Genomic DNA, 17,099 nt, shown 5'->3' with positions numbered 1-17,099 from the left:
AGAGGTGAGAACACCTTTATTTAACCAGGTAGGAGGGTAGAGAACACCTTTATTTAACCAGGTAGGAGAGGTGAGAACACCTTTATTTAACCAGGTAGGAGAGTTGAGAACACCATTATTTAACCAGGTAGGAGAGGTGAGAACACCTTTATTTAACCAGGTAGGACGGTTGAGAACACCTTTATTTAACCAGGTAGGAGAGTTGAGAACAAGTTGTCATTTACAACTGCGACCCTGACCAAGATAAAGCAAAGCAGTACGACACAAACAACAACACAGAGTTACACATGGAGTAAACAAAACGTACAGTCAATAATACAATAGAAAAGTCTATGTACAGTGTGTGCAAATGAGGTGAGATAAGGGAGGTGAAGGCCATAAATAGGCCATAGTGGCAAAGTAAATATAATATAGCAATTAAACACTGGAATGGTCGAATGAGAGAGCCTACCAGCTCTTTACAATGTAGGACGAGTCTCCAACCAGGAGCCAAGAGGTAGCTGATGTGTGGGATGGAGTGGTAGCAGCTCTTTATGATGTAGGACGAGTCTCCAACCAGGAGCCAAGAGGTAGCTAATGTGTGGGATGGAGTGGTAGCAGCTCTTTACGATGTAGGACGAGTCTCCAACCAGGAGCCAAGAGGTAGCTGATGTGTGGGATGGAGTGGTAGCAGCTCTTTACGATGTAGGACGAGTCTCCAACCAGGAGCCAAGAGGTAGCTGATGTGTGGGATGGAGTGGTAGCAGCTCTTTACGATGTAGGACGAGTCTCCAACCAGGAGCCAAGAGGTAGCTGATGTGTGGGATGGAGTGGTAGCAGCTCTTTACGATGTAGGACGAGTCTCCAACCAGGAGCCAAGAGGTAGCTGATGTGTGGGATGGAGTGGTAGCAGCTCTTTACGATGTAGGACGAGTCTCCAACCAGGAGCCAAGAGGTAGCTGATGTGTGGGATGGAGTGGTAGCAGCTCTTTACGATGTAGGACGAGTCTTCAACCAGGAGCCAAGAGGTAGCTGATGTGTGGGATGGAGTGGTAGCAGCTCTTTACGATGTAGGACGAGTCTCCAACCAGGAGCCAAGAGGTAGCTGATGTGTGGGATGGAGTGGTAGCAGCTCTTTACGATGTAGGACGAGTCTCCAACCAGGAGCCAAGAGGTAGCTGATGTGTGGGATGGAGTGGTAGCAGCTCTTTACGATGTAGGACGAGTCTCCAACCAGGAGCCAAGAGGTAGCTGATGTGTGGGATGGAGTGGTAGCAGCTCTTTACGATGTAGGACGAGTCTTCAACCAGGAGCCAAGAGGTAGCTGATGTGTGGGTTGGAGTGGTAGCAGCTCTTTATGATGTAGGACGAGTCTCCAACCAGGAGCCAAGAGGTAGCTGATGTGTGGGATGGAGTGGTAGCAGCTCTTTATGATGTAGGACGAGTCTCCAACCAGGAGCCAAGAGGTAGCTGATGTGTGTTAACATATTGTTCTATTCAATTAATTATTATTATTATTAATCTCATGTTATTTGTTTGTTCTCTGATTATGATCATAATCACAGCCCTGTAGGATACATCCACCTTGTTATGACCCATCAATAAGGCTATTACAATAACACACACACACACACACACACGGGGCTCCTGTGTGCTTCTCAGTGCTAGAGGCGTCACTACAGACCCTCGTTCGATTCCAGGCTGTATCACAACCGGCCGGGATAGGGTTTGGCCAGGGTAGACCGTAATTGTAAAATAAGAATTTGTTCTTATTAACTGACTTGCCTAGTTAAATAAAGGTTATACGCAACACACAAGCGCGAGAGTCACTCGGGATCTCATTAACTACCGGGCTCGAGGCACGAGTTCTGTTTCGTTCATTGATCCGCGTCTCTTTTAAAAACTCCTTTCTTGCCTGGTATTCTCACTCACACACACCCGGTCCCGGTCGATCCTATCCCACACTATGTAGACAGGTTCAGAATCAAGAGAGCGCGTTTCTGAGAAGACGTGGCGTGAACCGGTTTAGTGTTTATTTCTCTCTCTCGGTTATGGACTACATTTGAGAGCGAGAGGAGAGGGAGAAAAGAAAGCTGAACCGAGAAAACAAATGTCTAGGCTACTCTACAACAACATCATGGACTCTGTTCTCCTCTCAGTCGTTACGCTGGTAGTTGTTTTCGCCTCCTCTTCCTACTCTCTTTCCTCCTCCGACGTCGTTCCCTCTCCTTCCTTCATTCTACAGTTTACCGACTGTGTCCAGAGCCGCGGGAGAGACGGGTTCTACCAAGGGGCTGTGGACGTGACGGAGTCCGGTGTGGTGTGTATGAGGTGGAGCGAGGTAGCGGGGTTTGAGGAGCGCTATCCGGGTAGAGGGCTGGGGGATCATAACCGCTGTCGGAACCCGGACAACAGGATCAGACCCTGGTGCTTCTTCAGGAACAGCCGCGGCAGAACGGACTGGGGCTACTGCGACTGTAAACAAGGTAGAGGAAGGGAGAGAGTGTGTGTGTGTGTGTGTGTGTGTGTGTGTGTGTGTGTGTGTGTGTGTGTGTGTGTGGCAACAGCGGGCATGTCTCAGCAGATGGAAGCATCTCATTAGTATTGAGGTATGTGTTTGGTTGGTGGCTAGACTAAGAAACGTTGTTATGTTAAAATGTACCAGGATCGACAAGCTGTCAGGTAATAGGGGGAGACTCTACCAAGATCGACAAGCTGTCAGGTAATAGGGGGAGACTCTACCAAGATAGACAGGCTGTCAGTCATTAGGGGGAGACTCTACCAAGATCGACAAGCTGCCAGACATGCTGTCAGTCATTAAGGGGGAGACTCTACCAAGATCGACAAGCTGCCAGGTAATAGGGGGAGACTCTGCCAAGATCGACAAGCTGGCAGGTAATAGGGGGAGACTCTACCAAGATCGACAAGCTGTCAGGTAATAGGGGGAGACTCTACCAAGATCGACAAGCTGCCAGACAAGCTGTCAGTCATTAGGGGGAGACTCTACCAAGATAGACACGCTGTCAGTCAATAGGGGGTGACTCTACCAAGACAGACAAGCTGTCAGTCATTAGGGGGAGACTCTACTAAGATAGACAAGCTGGCAGTCATTAGGAGGAGACTCTACCAAGACAGACAAGCTGTCAGTCATTAGGGGGAGACTCTACCAAGATAGACAAGCTGCCAGGCATTAGGGGGGTGACTCTACCAAGACAGACAAGCTGTCAGTCATTAGGGGGAGACTCTACCAAGACAGACAGGCTGTCAGTCATTAGGGGGAGACTCTACCAAGATAGACAAGCTGTCAGTCATTAGGGGGAGACTCTACCAAGATAGACAAGCTGTCAGTCATTAGGGGGAGACTCTACCAAGATAGACAAGCTGTCAGTCATTAGGGAGGAGACTCTACCAAGATAGACAAGCTGTCAGTCATTAGGGGGAAACTCTACCAAGATAGACAGGCTGTCAGTCATTAGGGGGAGACTCTACCAAGATAGACAAGCTGTCAGTCATTAGGAGGAGACTCTACCAAGACAGACAAGCTGTCAGTCATTAGGGGGAGACTCTACCAAGATCGACAAGCTGTCAGGTAATAGGGGGAGACTCTTCCAAGATCGACAAGCTGTCAGGTAATAGGGGGAGACTCTACCAAGATCGACAAGCTGCCAGACAAGCTGTCAGTCATTAGGGGGAGACTCTACCAAGATAGACACGCTGTCAGTCAATAGGGGGAGACTCTACCAAGACAGACAAGCTGTCAGTCATTAGGGGGAGACTCTACCAAGACAGACAGGCTGCCAGTCATTAGGGGGAGACTCTACCAACATAGACAAGCTGTCAGTCATTAGGGGGAGACTCTACCAAGACAGACAAGCTGTCAGTCATTAGGGAGGAGACTCTACCAAGATAGACACGCTGTCAGTCATTAGGGGAGACTCTACCAAGATAGACAGGCTGTCAGTCATTAGGGGGAGACTCTACCAATATAGACATGCTGTCAGTCATTAGGGGGAGACTCTACCAAGACAGACAAGCTGTCAGTCATTAGGAGGAGACTCTACCAAGACAGACAAGCTGTCAGTCATTAGGGGGAGACTCTACCAAGACAGACAAGCTGTCAGTCATTAGGGGGAGACTCTACCAAGATAGACAGGCTGCCAGTCATTAGGGGGAGACTCTACCAACATAGACAAGCTGTCAGTCATTAGGGGGAGACTCTACCAAGACAGACAAGCTGTCAGTCATTAGGGAGGAGACTCTACCAAGATAGACAAGCTGTCAGTCATTAGGGGGAGACTCTACCAACATAGACAAGCTGTCAGTCATTAGGGGGAGACTCTACCAAGATAGACAAGCTGTCAGTCATTAGGGGGGGACTCTACCAAGATAGACAAGCTGTCAGTCATTAGGAGGAGACTCTACCAAGACAGACAAGCTGTCAGTCATTAGGGGGAGACTCTACCAAGATAGACACGCTGTCAGTCATTAGGGGAGACTCTACCAAGATAGACAGGCTGTCAGTCATTAGGGGGAGACTCTACCAATATAGACATGCTGTCAGTCATTAGGGGGAGACTCTACCAAGACAGACAAGCTGTCAGTCATTAGGAGGAGACTCTACCAAGACAGACAAGCTGTCAGTCATTAGGGGGAGACTCTACCAAGACAGACAAGCTGTCAGTCATTAGGGGGAGACTCTACCAAGATAGACAGGCTGCCAGTCATTAGGGGGAGACTCTACCAACATAGACAAGCTGTCAGTCATTAGGGGGAGACTCTACCAAGACAGACAAGCTGTCAGTCATTAGGGAGGAGACTCTACCAAGATAGACAAGCTGTCAGTCATTAGGGGGAGACTCTACCAACATAGACAAGCTGTCAGTCATTAGGGGGAGACTCTACCAAGATAGACAAGCTGTCAGTCATTAGGGGGAGACTCTACCAAGATAGACAAGCTGTCAGTCATTAGGAGGAGACTCTACCAAGACAGACAAGCTGTCAGTCATTAGGGGGAGACTCTACCAAGATAGACACGCTGTCAGTCATTAGGGGAGACTCTACCAAGATAGACAGGCTGTCAGTCATTAGGGGGAGACTCTACCAATATAGACATGCTGTCAGTCATTAGGGGGAGACTCTACCAAGACAGACAAGCTGTCAGTCATTAGGAGGAGACTCTACCAAGACAGACAAGCTGTCAGTCATTAGGGGGAGACTCTACCAAGACAGACAAGCTGTCAGTCATTAGGGGGAGACTCTACCAAGACAGACAAGCTGTCAGTCATTAGAGGGAGACTCTACCAAGACAGACAAGCTGTCAGTCATTAGGGGGAGACTCTACCAAGATAGACATGCTGTGGGATTTAGTAGTGCTGTACCGGACGTTCTCTGCAGGGACTGACTAATGTTCTGACGATGTTCTGTGTCTCTCTCTCTCTCTCTCTCTCTCGCTCTGTGTCTCTCGCTCTGTGTCTCTCGCTCTGTCTCTCACTCTGTCTCTCTCTCGCTCTGCGTCTCTCACTCTCTTGCTCTGTGTCTCTCTCTCTCACTCTGTCTCTCTCTCTCTCTCGCTCTGTGTCTCTCTCTCTCGCTCTGTGTCTCTCTCTCTCGCTCTGTGTCTCTCTCTCTCTCTCGCTCTGTGTCTCTCTCACTCTGTCTCTCTCTCTCTCTCGCTCTGTGTCTCTCTCTCTCTCGCTCTGTGTCTCTCTCTCCCTCGCTCTGTGTCTCTCTCTCCCTCGCTCTGTGTCTCTCTCTCGCTCTGTGTCTCTCTCTTTCTCACTCTGTTTCTCTCTCTCTCTCTCTCTCGCTCTGTCAGTCTTGCTATGTCACTCTTGCTCTGTCACTCTCGCTCTCTTTCTCTCTTCCTCAGTGGAAAATGATCTAAACGGTGTGTGTGTGTGTGTCTCGTCCAGGGTCAGTGCGCCTGCAGGGCGGCCGCTCTAAGCTGGATGGCAGGGTGGAGGTGTATCTACAGGGGGTCTGGGGGTCTGTCTGTGGTGATGACTGGGGAGACCAGGACGCTACAGTGGTCTGCAGACAGCTGGGACAGGGGTGAGTCACACCCATGCGCGGGCACAACACACACACACACACGCACACTCACATATGCAGTCTCACAAACGCACAAAGAAAGAGGTAGTGAAAAAGAAAGGAGCGGAGTGGTTATCCTAGAAAAAGAAAGGAGGGGAGTGGTTATCCTAGAAAAAGAAAGGAGGGGAGTGGTTATTCTAGAAAAAGAAAGGAGGGGAGTGGTTATCCTAGAAAAAGAAAGGAGGGGAGTGGTTATCCTAGAAAAATAAGGAGGGGAGTGGTTATCTTAGAAAAAGAAAGGAGGGGAGTGGTTATCCTAGAAAAAGAAAGGAGGGGAGTGGTTATCCTAGAAAAAGAAAGGAGGAGAGTGGTTATCCTAGAAAAAGAAAGGAGGGGAGTGGTTATCCTAGAAAAATAAATGGGGGGAGTGGTTATCCTAGAAAAAGGAAGGAGGGGAGTGGTTATCCTAGAAAAATAAAGGAGGGGAGTGGTTATCCTAGAAAAAGGAGGGGAGTGGTTATCCTAGAAAAAGAAAGGAGGGGAGCGGTTATCCTAGAAAAAGAAAGGAGGGGAGTGGTTATCCTAGAAAAAGAAAGGAGGGCAGTGGTTATCCTAGAAAAAGAAAGGAGGGGAGTGGTTATCCTAGAAAAATAAGGAGGGGAGCGGTTATCCTAGAAAAATAAAGGAGGGGAGTGGTTATCCTAGAAAAAGAAAGGAGGGGAGTGGTTATCCTAGAAAAAGGAGGGGAGTGGTTATCCTAGAAAAAGAAAGGGGGGGAGTGGTTATCCTAGAAAAAGGAGGGGAGCGGTTATCCTAGATAAAGGAGGGGAGCGGTTATCCTAGAAAAAGAAAGGAGGGGAGTGGTTATCCTAGAAAAAGGAGGGGAGCGGTTATCCTAGAAAAAGGAAGGAGGGGAGCGGTTATCCTAGAAAAAGAAAGGAGGGGAGCGGTTATCCTAGAAAAAGAAAGGAGGGGAGTGGTTATCCTAGAAAAAGAAAGGAGGGGAGTGGTTATCCTAGAAAAAGGAGGGGAGTGGTATTCCTAGAAAAAGAAAGGAGGGGAGTGGTTATCCTAGAAAAAGAAAGGAGGGGAGTGGTTATCCTAGAAAAAGAAAGGAGGGGAGTGGTTATCCTAGATAAAGGAGGGGAGTGGTTATCCTAGAAAAAGAAAGGAGGAGAGTGGTTATCCTAGAAAATGAAAGGAGGGGAGTGGTTATCCTAGAAAAAGAAAGGAGGGGAGTGGTTATCCTAGAAAAAGAAAGGAGGGGAGTGGTTATCCTAGATAAAGGAGGGGAGTGGTAATCCTAGAAAAATAAGGAGGGGAGTGGTTATCCTAGAAAAAGAAAGGAGGGGAGTGGTTTTCCTAGAAAAATAAAGGAGGGGAGTGGTTATCCTAGAAAAAGGAGGGGAGTGGTTATCCTATAAAAAGAAAGGAGGGGAGCGGTTATCCTAGAAAAAGAAAGGAGGGGAGTGGTTATCCTAGAAAAAGAAAGGAGGGGAGCGGTTATCCTAGAAAAAGAAAGGAGGGGAGTGGTTATCCTAGAAAAATAAGGAGGGGAGCGGTTATCCTAGAAAAATAAGGAGGGGAGTGGTTATCCTAGAAAAAGAAAGGAGGGGAGTGGTTATCCTAGAAAAAGGAGGGGAGTGGTTATCCTAGAAAAATAAAGGAGGGGAGTGGTTATCCTAGAAAAAGGAGGGGAGCGGTTATCCTAGATAAAGGAGGGAGCGGTTATCCTAGAAAAAGAAAGGAGGGGAGTGGTTATCCTAGAAAAAGGAGGGGAGTGGTTATCCTAGATAAAGAAAGGAGGGGAGCGGTTATCCTAGAAAAAGAAAGGAGGGGAGTGGTTATCCTAGAAAAAGAAAGGAGGGGAGCGGTTATCCTAGAAAAAGAAAGGAGGGGAGTGGTTATCCTAGAAAAAGAAAGGAGGGGAGCGGTTATCCTAGAAAAAGAAAGGAGGGGAGTGGTTATCCTAGAAAAAGAAAGGAGGGGAGTGGTTATCCTAGAAAAAGACAGGAGGGGAGTGGTTATCCTAGAAAAAGAAAGGAGGGGAGCGGTTATCCTAGAAAAAGAAAGGAGGGGAGTGGTTATCCTAGAAAAAGAAAGGAGGGGAGTGGTTATCCTAGAAAAAGAAAGGAGGGGAGTGGTTATCCTAGATAAAGGAGGGGAGCTGTTATCCTAGATAAAGGAGGGGAGCGGTTATCCTAGATAAAGGAGGGGAGTGGTTATCCTAGATAAAGGAGGGGAGTGGTTATCCTAGATAAAGGAGGGGAGTGGTTATCCTAGAAAAAGAAAGGAGGGGAGCGGTTATCCTAGAAAAAGAAAGGAGGGGAGCGGTTATCCTAGAAAAAGAAAGGAGGGGAGCGGTTATCCTAGAAAAAGAAAGGAGGGGAGCGGTTATCCTAGATAAAGGAGGGGAGTGGTTATCCTAGAAAAAGAAAGGAGGGGAGCGGTTATCCTAGATAAAGGGCTAAGAGGCGACAACTACTAAATGTCTCTTCAATATACCTTATCTCTTATCTTATCTCTTATTTATATCTCTTCAACAGTAGTGGATCTGGACCAGATGATGTAGCAGGTCTCTAGACAGGACAGGTTATGTAGCAGGTCTCTAGACAGGACAGGTGATGTAGCAGGTGATGTAGCAGGTCTCTAGACAGGACAGATGATGTAGCAGGTCTCTAGACAAGACAGATGATGTAGCAGGTCTCTAGACAGGACAGATGTTGTAACAGGTCTCTAGACAGGACAGATGATGTAGCTGGTCTCTAGACAGGACAGATGATGTTGCACGTCTCTAGACAGGACAGGTGAGGTAGCAGGTCTCTAGACAGGACAGATTATGTAGCAGGTCTCTAGACAGGACATATGATGGAGCAGGTCTCTAGACAGGACAGGTGATGTAACAGGTGATGGAGCAGGTCTCTAGACAGGACAGATGATGTAGCAGGTCTCTAGACAGGACAGGTGATGTAACAGGTGATGGAGCAGGTCTCGAGACAGGACAGATGATGTAGCAGGTCTCTAGACAAGACAGATGATGTAGCAAGTCTCTAGACAGGACAGATGATGTAGCAGGTCTCTAGACAGGACAGATGACTAAATGTGGTGTTTAACCTTGACCCCTGTTTAACCTGGACTCTTTAGATTCTCCTTTCCTCCTCTCCTCTCTCCTTTCCTCTCCACTCTTCTCCTCTCCTTCCCTCTCCTTGCTCCTCTCCTTTCCTCTCCGCTCTCCTTTCCTCTCTCCTTTCCTCTCCTCTCCACTCTTCTCCTCTCCTTTCCTCTCCTTGCTCCTCTCCTTGCCTCTCCGCTCTCCTTTCCGCTCTCATTTCCTCACTCCTTTCCTCTCCACTCTTCTTCTCTCCTTTCCTCTTCCTGTTCCTCTCCTTTCCTCTCCGCTCTCCTTTTCACTCTCCTTTCCTCTCTCCTTTCCTCTCTCCTTTCCTCTCCACTCTTCTCCTCTTCTTTCCTCTCCTTGCTCCTCTCCTTTCCTCTCCGCTCTCCTTTCCTCTCGTCTCTCCTTTCCTCTCCTCTCTTCTTTCCTCTCGGCTCTTTTCTTCTTCTTTCCTCTCTTTGCTCCTCTCCTTTCCTCTCCGCTCTCCTTTCCTCTCTCATTTCCTCGCCTCCTCTCCGCTCTCCTCTTCTCCACAGTCTTCGTAGTCTGTCCCATCCTGAACCTCAGATTCCCCCCACCCCCCCACCTCAAGTCCTTAGCTAGCTATTTACCCCCTACTCCATCACACACACTTAATGTAGTGGTATTGACTATGGGTCATAGCCTGTAGAAGGGGATACTGTACTGTGGGTCAACAGGGACAGGAAGGAGGAGGGAGATGTGGACAGATCTTATCCAGAGACAGAGCTCCTCAGCTGTGGTGGGAGAGGTGGAGAGACCCCTTGATTTCCCTGGTGGAAATAGAGACGCTGCGACCTCTGACATGCTGACACCGATACACACACACACACACACACACACACACACACACACACACACACACACACACACACACACACACACACACACACACAGCGCCAGAGTTCAGGTCAGAGGAGAGGAAAGGGGGAATACAGACAGACATGCTAAAGAGGGTGACAGTGATTGGTTTAAAATGAGTGTGTGTGTGTGTGTGTGTGTGGGCCTGCGTGTGTCTGTCTGTCTGTCTGTCTGTCTGTCTGTCTGTCTGTCTGTGTCTCCATCTCTCTCTCCCTGTAGTTTCTCTGGCCGAGCGCGCTCCTCCGCCCTATCTCCTCGAGGGGGTGTGGTCAGAATGCACTGGGGGGCGGTCCACTGTCAGGGGGAGGAGCCTGATATACTGCAGTGTCCCAGTGTTCCATGGAACGGAGGGGAGTGTCCCCACGCTGCAGCCGTCACCTGTACCCCAATGGAAGGTAGGAGGGGAGTGTCCCCACTCTGCAGGGGTCACCTGTATCCCAGTGGAAGGTAGGAGGGGAGTGTCCCCACTCTGCAGGGGTCATCTGTACCCCAATGGAAGGTAGGAGGGGAGTGTCCCCACTCTGCAGGCGTCACCTGGAGTGTCCCCACTCTGCAGGGGTCACCTGGAGTGTCCCCACTCTGCAGGGGTCACCTGTACCCCAGTGGAAGGTAGGAGGGAGTGTCCCCACTCTGCAGGGGTCACCTGTACCCCAGTGGAAGGTAGGAGGGGAGTGTCCCCACTCTGCAGGGGTCATCTCTACCCCAATGGAAGGTAGGAGGGGAGTGTCCCCACTCTGCAGGGGTCACCTGTACCCCAATGGAAGGTAGGAGGGGAGTGTCCCCACTCTGCAGGGGTCACCTGTACCCCAGTGGAAGGTAGGAGGGGAGTGTCCCCACTCTGCAGGGGTCACCTGTACCCCAATGGAAGGTAGGAGGGGAGTGTCCCCACTCTGCAGGGGTCATCTGTACCCCAGTGGAAGGTAGGAGGGGAGTGTCCCCACTCTGCAGGGGTCATCTGGTGGGCTAGTAGTACTATTCAGACTGGACTAGTACTATTCAGACTGGGATAGTACTATTCAGACTGGGCTAGTACTATTCAGACTGGACTAGTACTATTCAGACTGGGCTAGTACTATTCAGACTGGGCTAGTAGTATTCAGACTGGACTAGTACTATTCAGACTGGACTAGTAGAAAATGTGTGGGGGTTAGGATTAGGGGGGTAGTAAATCTGTCCTCTGTGTTTTGGTTAGGGTTAGGGGGGGGTAGGAACTCTGTCCTCTGTGTTTCGGTGTGTCTGTGTCCAGTGGGTTAGGGTTAGGGGGGTTAGGGTTAGGGGGTAGGGTTAGGGGGGTAGGTACTCTGTCCTCCGTGTTTCGGTGTGTCTGTGTCCAGTGGGTTAGGGTTAGGGGGGTAGGGTTAGGGTTAGAGGGGTAGTAACTCTGTCCTCTGTGTTTCGGTGTGTCTGTGTCCAGTGGGTTAGGGTTAGGGGGGTAGTAACTCTGTCCTCTGTGTTTCGGTGTGTCTGTGTCCAGTGGGTTAGGGTTAGGGGGGTAGTAACTCTGTCCTCTGTGTTTCAGTTAGGGTTAGGGTTAGGGGGTTAGGGTTAGGGTTGGGGGTAGTAACTCTGTCCTCTGTGTTTCGGTGTGTCTGTGTCCAGTGGTAGCGTTGGTGCCAGTGAGGTTGGTGGGGGGGGGGTCAGCGTGGGAGGGGCGTGTTGAGGTTTTCCACGGGGGCGTGTGGGGATCCGTCTGCGACGACCAATGGGATGAGAGCGATGTGGAGGTCGTCTGTCGACAGCTGGGCCTGGGGTGAGAACACATACACCTTAAGCACACACACACACACACACACACCTTAAGCACACACACACACACACCTGACATGGATTTCAGCTATAGATCCTAATCCAGGAACCACATCTTCTCATAGCTATAGATCCTAATCCAGGAAGCCACATCCTCTCGTAGCTATAGATCCTAATCCAGGAAGCCACATCCTCTCGTAGCTATAGATCCTAATCCAGGAAGCCACATCCTCTCATAGCTATAGATCCTAATCCAGGAAGCCACATCCTATCGTAGCTATAGATCCTAATCCAGGTAGCCACATCCTCTCATAGCTATAGATCCTAAACAGGGGATCCACATCCTCTCTTAGCTATAGATCCTAATCCAGGAACCACATCCTCTCATAGCTATAGATCCTAAACAGGGGATCCACATCCTCTCATAGCTATAGATCCTAATCCAGGATCCACATCCTCTCATAGCTATAGATCCTAATCCAGGAAGCTACATCCTATTTTAGCTATAGATCCTAATCCAGGTAGCCACATCCTCTCATAGCTATAGATCCTAAACAGGGGATCCACATCCTCTCATAGCTATAGATCCTAATCCAGGTAGCCACATCCTCTCGTAGCTATAGATCCTAATCCAGGAAGCCACATCCTCTCGTAGCTATAGATCCTAATCCAGGTAGCCACATCCTCTCATAGCTATAGATCCTAAACAGGGGATCCACATCCTCTCTTAGCTATAGATCCTAATCCAGGAACCACATCCTCTCATAGCTATAGATCCTAATCCGGGGAACCACATCCTGTCATAGCTATAGATCCTAATCCAGGAAGCCACATCCTGTCATAGCTATAGATCCTAATCCAGGAACCACATCCTCTCATAGCTATAGATCCTAATCCAGGAAGCCAATCACTCAGACCTTTTTTCCTGTGGGGCTCAGTTTGTAGAATATGGCGTTTTCAATACCAGGATGGTGGGTTCACTACCCACTGGGGCCAGGATGGGGGGTTCACTACCCGCTGGGGCCAGGATGGTGGGTTCACTACCCACTGGGGCCAGGATGGTGGGTTCTATACCCACTGGGGCCAGGATGGTGGGTTCACTACAGGATGCTGGATTCACTACAGGATGGTGGGTTCACTACCAGCTGGGGCCAGGATGGTGAGTTCTATACCCACTGGGGCCAGGATTGTGGGTTCAATACCTGCTGGGGCCAGGATGGTGGGTTCAATACCCACTGGGGCCAGGATGGTGGGTTCACTACAGGATGGTGGGTTCAATACCCGCTGGGGCAAGGATGGTGGGTTCAATACCCACTGGGGCCAGGATGGTGGGTTCACTACAGGATGGTGGGTTCAATACCCGCTGGGGCCAGGATGGTGGATTCAATACCCGCTGGGGCCAGGATGGTGGGTTCACTACAGGATGGAGGGTTCAATACCTGCTGGGGCCAGGATGGTGGGTTCACTACCCACTGGTGCCAGGATGGTGGGTTCACTACCCACTGGGGCCAGGATGGTGGGTTCACTACCCACTGGTGCCAGGATGGGGGATTCACTACCCACTGGGGCCAGGATGGTGGGTTCACTACAGGATGGTGGGTTCAATACCCGCTGGGGCCAGGATGGTGGGTTCAATACCCACTGGGGCCAGGATGGTGGGTTCACTACAGGATGGTGGGTTCAATACCCGCTGGGGCCAGGATGGTGGATTCAATACCCGCTGGGGCCAGGAGGGTGGGTTCACTACAGGATGGAGGGTTCAATACCTGCTGGGGCCAGGATGGTGGGTTCACTACCCACTGGTGCCAGGATGGTGGGTTCACTACCCACTGGTGCCAGGATAGTGGGTTCACTACCCACTGGGGTCAGGATGGTGGGTTCACTACCCACTGGGGCCAGGATGGGGGGTTCAATACCCTCTGGGGCCAGGATGGTGGGTTCAATACCCACTGGGGCCAGGATGGTGGGTTCACTACCCACTGGGGCCAGGATGGTCAGTTCAGAACCCGCTGGTGCCAGGATGGTGGGTTCAATACCCGCTGGGGCCAGGATGGAGGGTTCACTACATGATGGTGGGTTCAATACCCGCTGGGGCCAGGATGGTGGATTTAATACCCGCTGGGGCCAGGATGGTGGGTTCAAAACCCTCTGGGGCCAGGATGGTTGGTTCAATACCCGTTGGGGCCAGGATGGTGGATTCACTAAAGGATGGTGGGTTCAATTACGCTGGGGCCAGGATGGTGGGTTCACTACAGGATGGTGGGTTCAATACCCGCTGGGGCCAGGATGATGGGTTCACTACCCACTGGGGCCAGGATGGTGGGTTCACTACCCACTGGGGCCAGGATGATGGGTTCACTACAGGATGGTGGGTTCAATACCCGTTGGGGCCAGGATGGTGGGTTCAATACCCGCTGGGGCCAGGATGGTGGGTTCATTACCCGTTGGGGCCAGGATGGTGGGTTCAATACCCGTTGGGGCCAGGATGGTGGGTTCACTACCCACTGGGGCCAGGATAGTGGGTTCAATACCCGCTGGGGCCAGGATGGTGGGTTCAATACCCGCTGGGGCCAGGATGGTGGGTTCAATACCCGCTGGGGCCAGGATGTTGGGTTCACTACCCGCTGGGGCCAGGATGGTGGGTTCAATACCCGCTGGGGCCAGGATGGTGGGTTCATTACCCGCTGGGGCCAGGATGGTGGATTCACTACCCACTGGGGACAGGATGTTGGGTTCATTACCCGTTGGGGCCAGGATGGTAGGTTCAATACCCGCTGGGGCCAGGATGGTGGGTTCAATACCCACTGGGGCCAGGATGTTGGGTTCAATACCCACTGGGGACAGGATGTTGGGTTCAATACCCACTGGGGCTAGGATGGTGGGTTCAATACCCGCTGGGGCCAGGAAGGTGGGTTCATTACCCGCTGGGGCCAGGATGGTGGATTCACTACCCACTGGGGACAGGATGTTGGGTTCATTATCCGTTGGGGCCAGGATGGTAGGTTCAATACCCTGCTGGGGCCAGGATGGTGGGTTCAATACCCACTGGGGCCAGGATGTTGGGTTCAATACCCACTGGGGACAGGATGTTGGGTTCAATACCCACTGGGGCCAGGATGGTGGGTTCAATACCCGCTGGGGCCAGCATGGTGGGTTCATTACCTGTTGGGGCCAGGATGGTGGGTTCACTACAGGATGTTGGGTTCAATACCCACTGGGGCCAGGAGGGTGGGTTCAATACCCACTGGGGCCAGGATGGTGGATTCACTACCCACTGGGGCGAGGATGGTGGGTTCAATACCCACTGGGGCCAGGATAGTGGGTTCACTACCCACTGGGGCCAGGATGGTGGGTTCAATACCCACTGGGGCCAGGATGGTGGGTTCAATAACCGCTGGGGCCAGGATGGTGGATTCACTACAGGATGGTGGGTTCAATACCCGCTGGGGCCAGGATGGTGGATTCATTACCCACTGGGGCCAGGATGGTGGGTTCAATACCCACTGGGGCCAGGATGTTGGGTTCAATACCCACTGGGGCCAGGATGTTGGGTTCAATACCCACTGAGGCCAGGATGTTGGGTTCAATACCCACTGGGGCCAGGATGGTGGATTCACTACCCACTGGGGCGAGGATGGTGGGTTCAATACCCACTGGGGCCAGGATAGTGGGTTCACTACCCACTGGGGCCAGGATGGTGGGTTCAATACCCACTGGGGCCAGGATGGTGGGTTCAATACCCACTGGGGCCAGGATGGTGGATTCACTACCCACTGGGGCGAGGATGGTGGGTTCAATACCCACTGGGGCCAGGATAGTGGGTTCACTACCCACTGGGGCCAGGATGGTGGGTTCAATACCCACTGGGGCCAGGATGGTGGGTTCAATAACCGCTGGGGCCAGGATGGTGGATTCACTACAGGATGGTGGGTTCAATACCCGCTGGGGCCAGGATTGTGGATTCATTACCCACTGGGGCCAGGATGGTGGGTTCAATACCCACTGGGGCCAGGATGTTGGGTTCAATACCCACTGGGGCCAGGATGTTGGGTTCAATACCCACTGAGGCCAGGATGTTGGGTTCAATACCCACTGGGGCCAGGATGGTGGATTCACTACCCACTGGGGCGAGGATGGTGGGTTCAATACCCACTGGGGCCAGGATAGTGGGTTCACTACCCACTGGGGCCAGGATGGTGGGTTCAATACCCACTGGGGCCAGGATGGTGGGTTCAATACCCACTGGGGCCAGGATGGTGGGTTCAATACCCACTGGGGCCAGGATGGTGGGTTCAATACCCACTGGGGCCAGGATGGTGGGTTCAATACCCACTGGGGCCAGGATGGTGGATTCACTACCCACTGGGGCGAGGATGGTTGGTTCAATACCCACTGGGGCCAGGATAGTGGGTTCACTACCCACTGGGGCCAGGATGGTGGGTTCAATACCCACTGGGGCCAGGATGGTGGGTTCAATAATCGCTGGGGCCAGGATGGTGGATTCACTACAGGATGGTGGTTTCAATACCCGCTGGTGCCAGGATGTTGGATTCACTACCCACTGGGGCCAGGATGTTGGGTTCAATACCCACTGAGGCCAGGATGTTGGGTTCAATACCCACTGTGGCCAGGATGTTGGGTTCAATACCCACTGGGGCCAGGATGTTGGATTCAATACCCACTGGGGCCAGGATGGTGGGTTCAATACCCACTGGGGCCAGGATGGTGGGTTCAATACCCACTGGGGCCAGGATGGTGGGTTCAATACCCACTGGGGCCAGGATGGTGGATTCACTATAGGATGGTGGGTTCAATACCCACTGGGGCCAGGATGGTGGGTTCAATACCCACTGGGGCCACTCATTGTAAAATGTTCGTCGTTTTGGAAGAAAGCAGCTGCTAAAAGTCAGATAGTATTTTAATGTCGTTTTTTGTTGTGGAATTTGTAGGTCTAGAAATCATGTCAAATCATAAAAAATATTATTCATTTTCATGAAGAAGGTGTGTAGACTATTATGTGTTTGACTGAATGTGTCTCTCCTCCTCTCTCTCTCTCCCCACTTCTCTTTCTCTCCTCCCCCTTCTCTCCTCTTTTCTCTCCCTCTCTCTCTTCTCTCTCTCCCCTCTCTCTCTCTCCCCACTTCTCTCTCCCCCTTCGCTCTCTCTCCCCCCTTCGCTTCTCTCCCCCCTTCTTTCTCTCTCTCTTTCTCTCCACTCTTCTCTCCCCCCTTCTCTTTCCTCTCCCCCCTTCTCTTTCTCTTCCTCTCCCCCTTCTCTCTCTCTCCCCCTTCTCTCTCTCTCCCCTCCCTTCTCTTTCTCTCCCCCTTCTCTTTCCTCTTCTTCCCTTTCT

The 17,099-nt window shown here is 51.3% G+C and overlaps 1 protein-coding gene across 1 annotated transcript in view; it reads left to right on the top strand.

Annotated features, from left to right (window-relative positions):
- Positions 1 to 1,868: 1,868 nt before the first annotated feature.
- Positions 1,869 to 17,099, top strand: part of prss12 (serine protease 12) — a 66,456-nt gene continuing 51,225 nt past the window's right edge. Inside the window, exons 1-4 of the mRNA XM_031815120.1 lie at positions 1,869 to 2,465; positions 5,892 to 6,030; positions 10,223 to 10,398; positions 11,603 to 11,753. Coding sequence (XP_031670980.1) covers positions 2,090 to 2,465; positions 5,892 to 6,030; positions 10,223 to 10,398; positions 11,603 to 11,753 — 842 coding nt within the window. The 5' untranslated portion in view covers positions 1,869 to 2,089. The remainder of the gene's footprint in view (positions 2,466 to 5,891; positions 6,031 to 10,222; positions 10,399 to 11,602; positions 11,754 to 17,099) is intronic.

This window comes from Oncorhynchus kisutch, unplaced genomic scaffold (genome assembly GCF_002021735.2).
Source record: "Oncorhynchus kisutch isolate 150728-3 unplaced genomic scaffold, Okis_V2 Okis07a-Okis12b_hom, whole genome shotgun sequence".
Taxonomy (NCBI): domain Eukaryota; kingdom Metazoa; phylum Chordata; class Actinopteri; order Salmoniformes; family Salmonidae; genus Oncorhynchus; species Oncorhynchus kisutch.
Note: the sequence above shows the minus strand (reverse complement) of the source record. Positions and strands in the feature narration are given on the sequence as shown.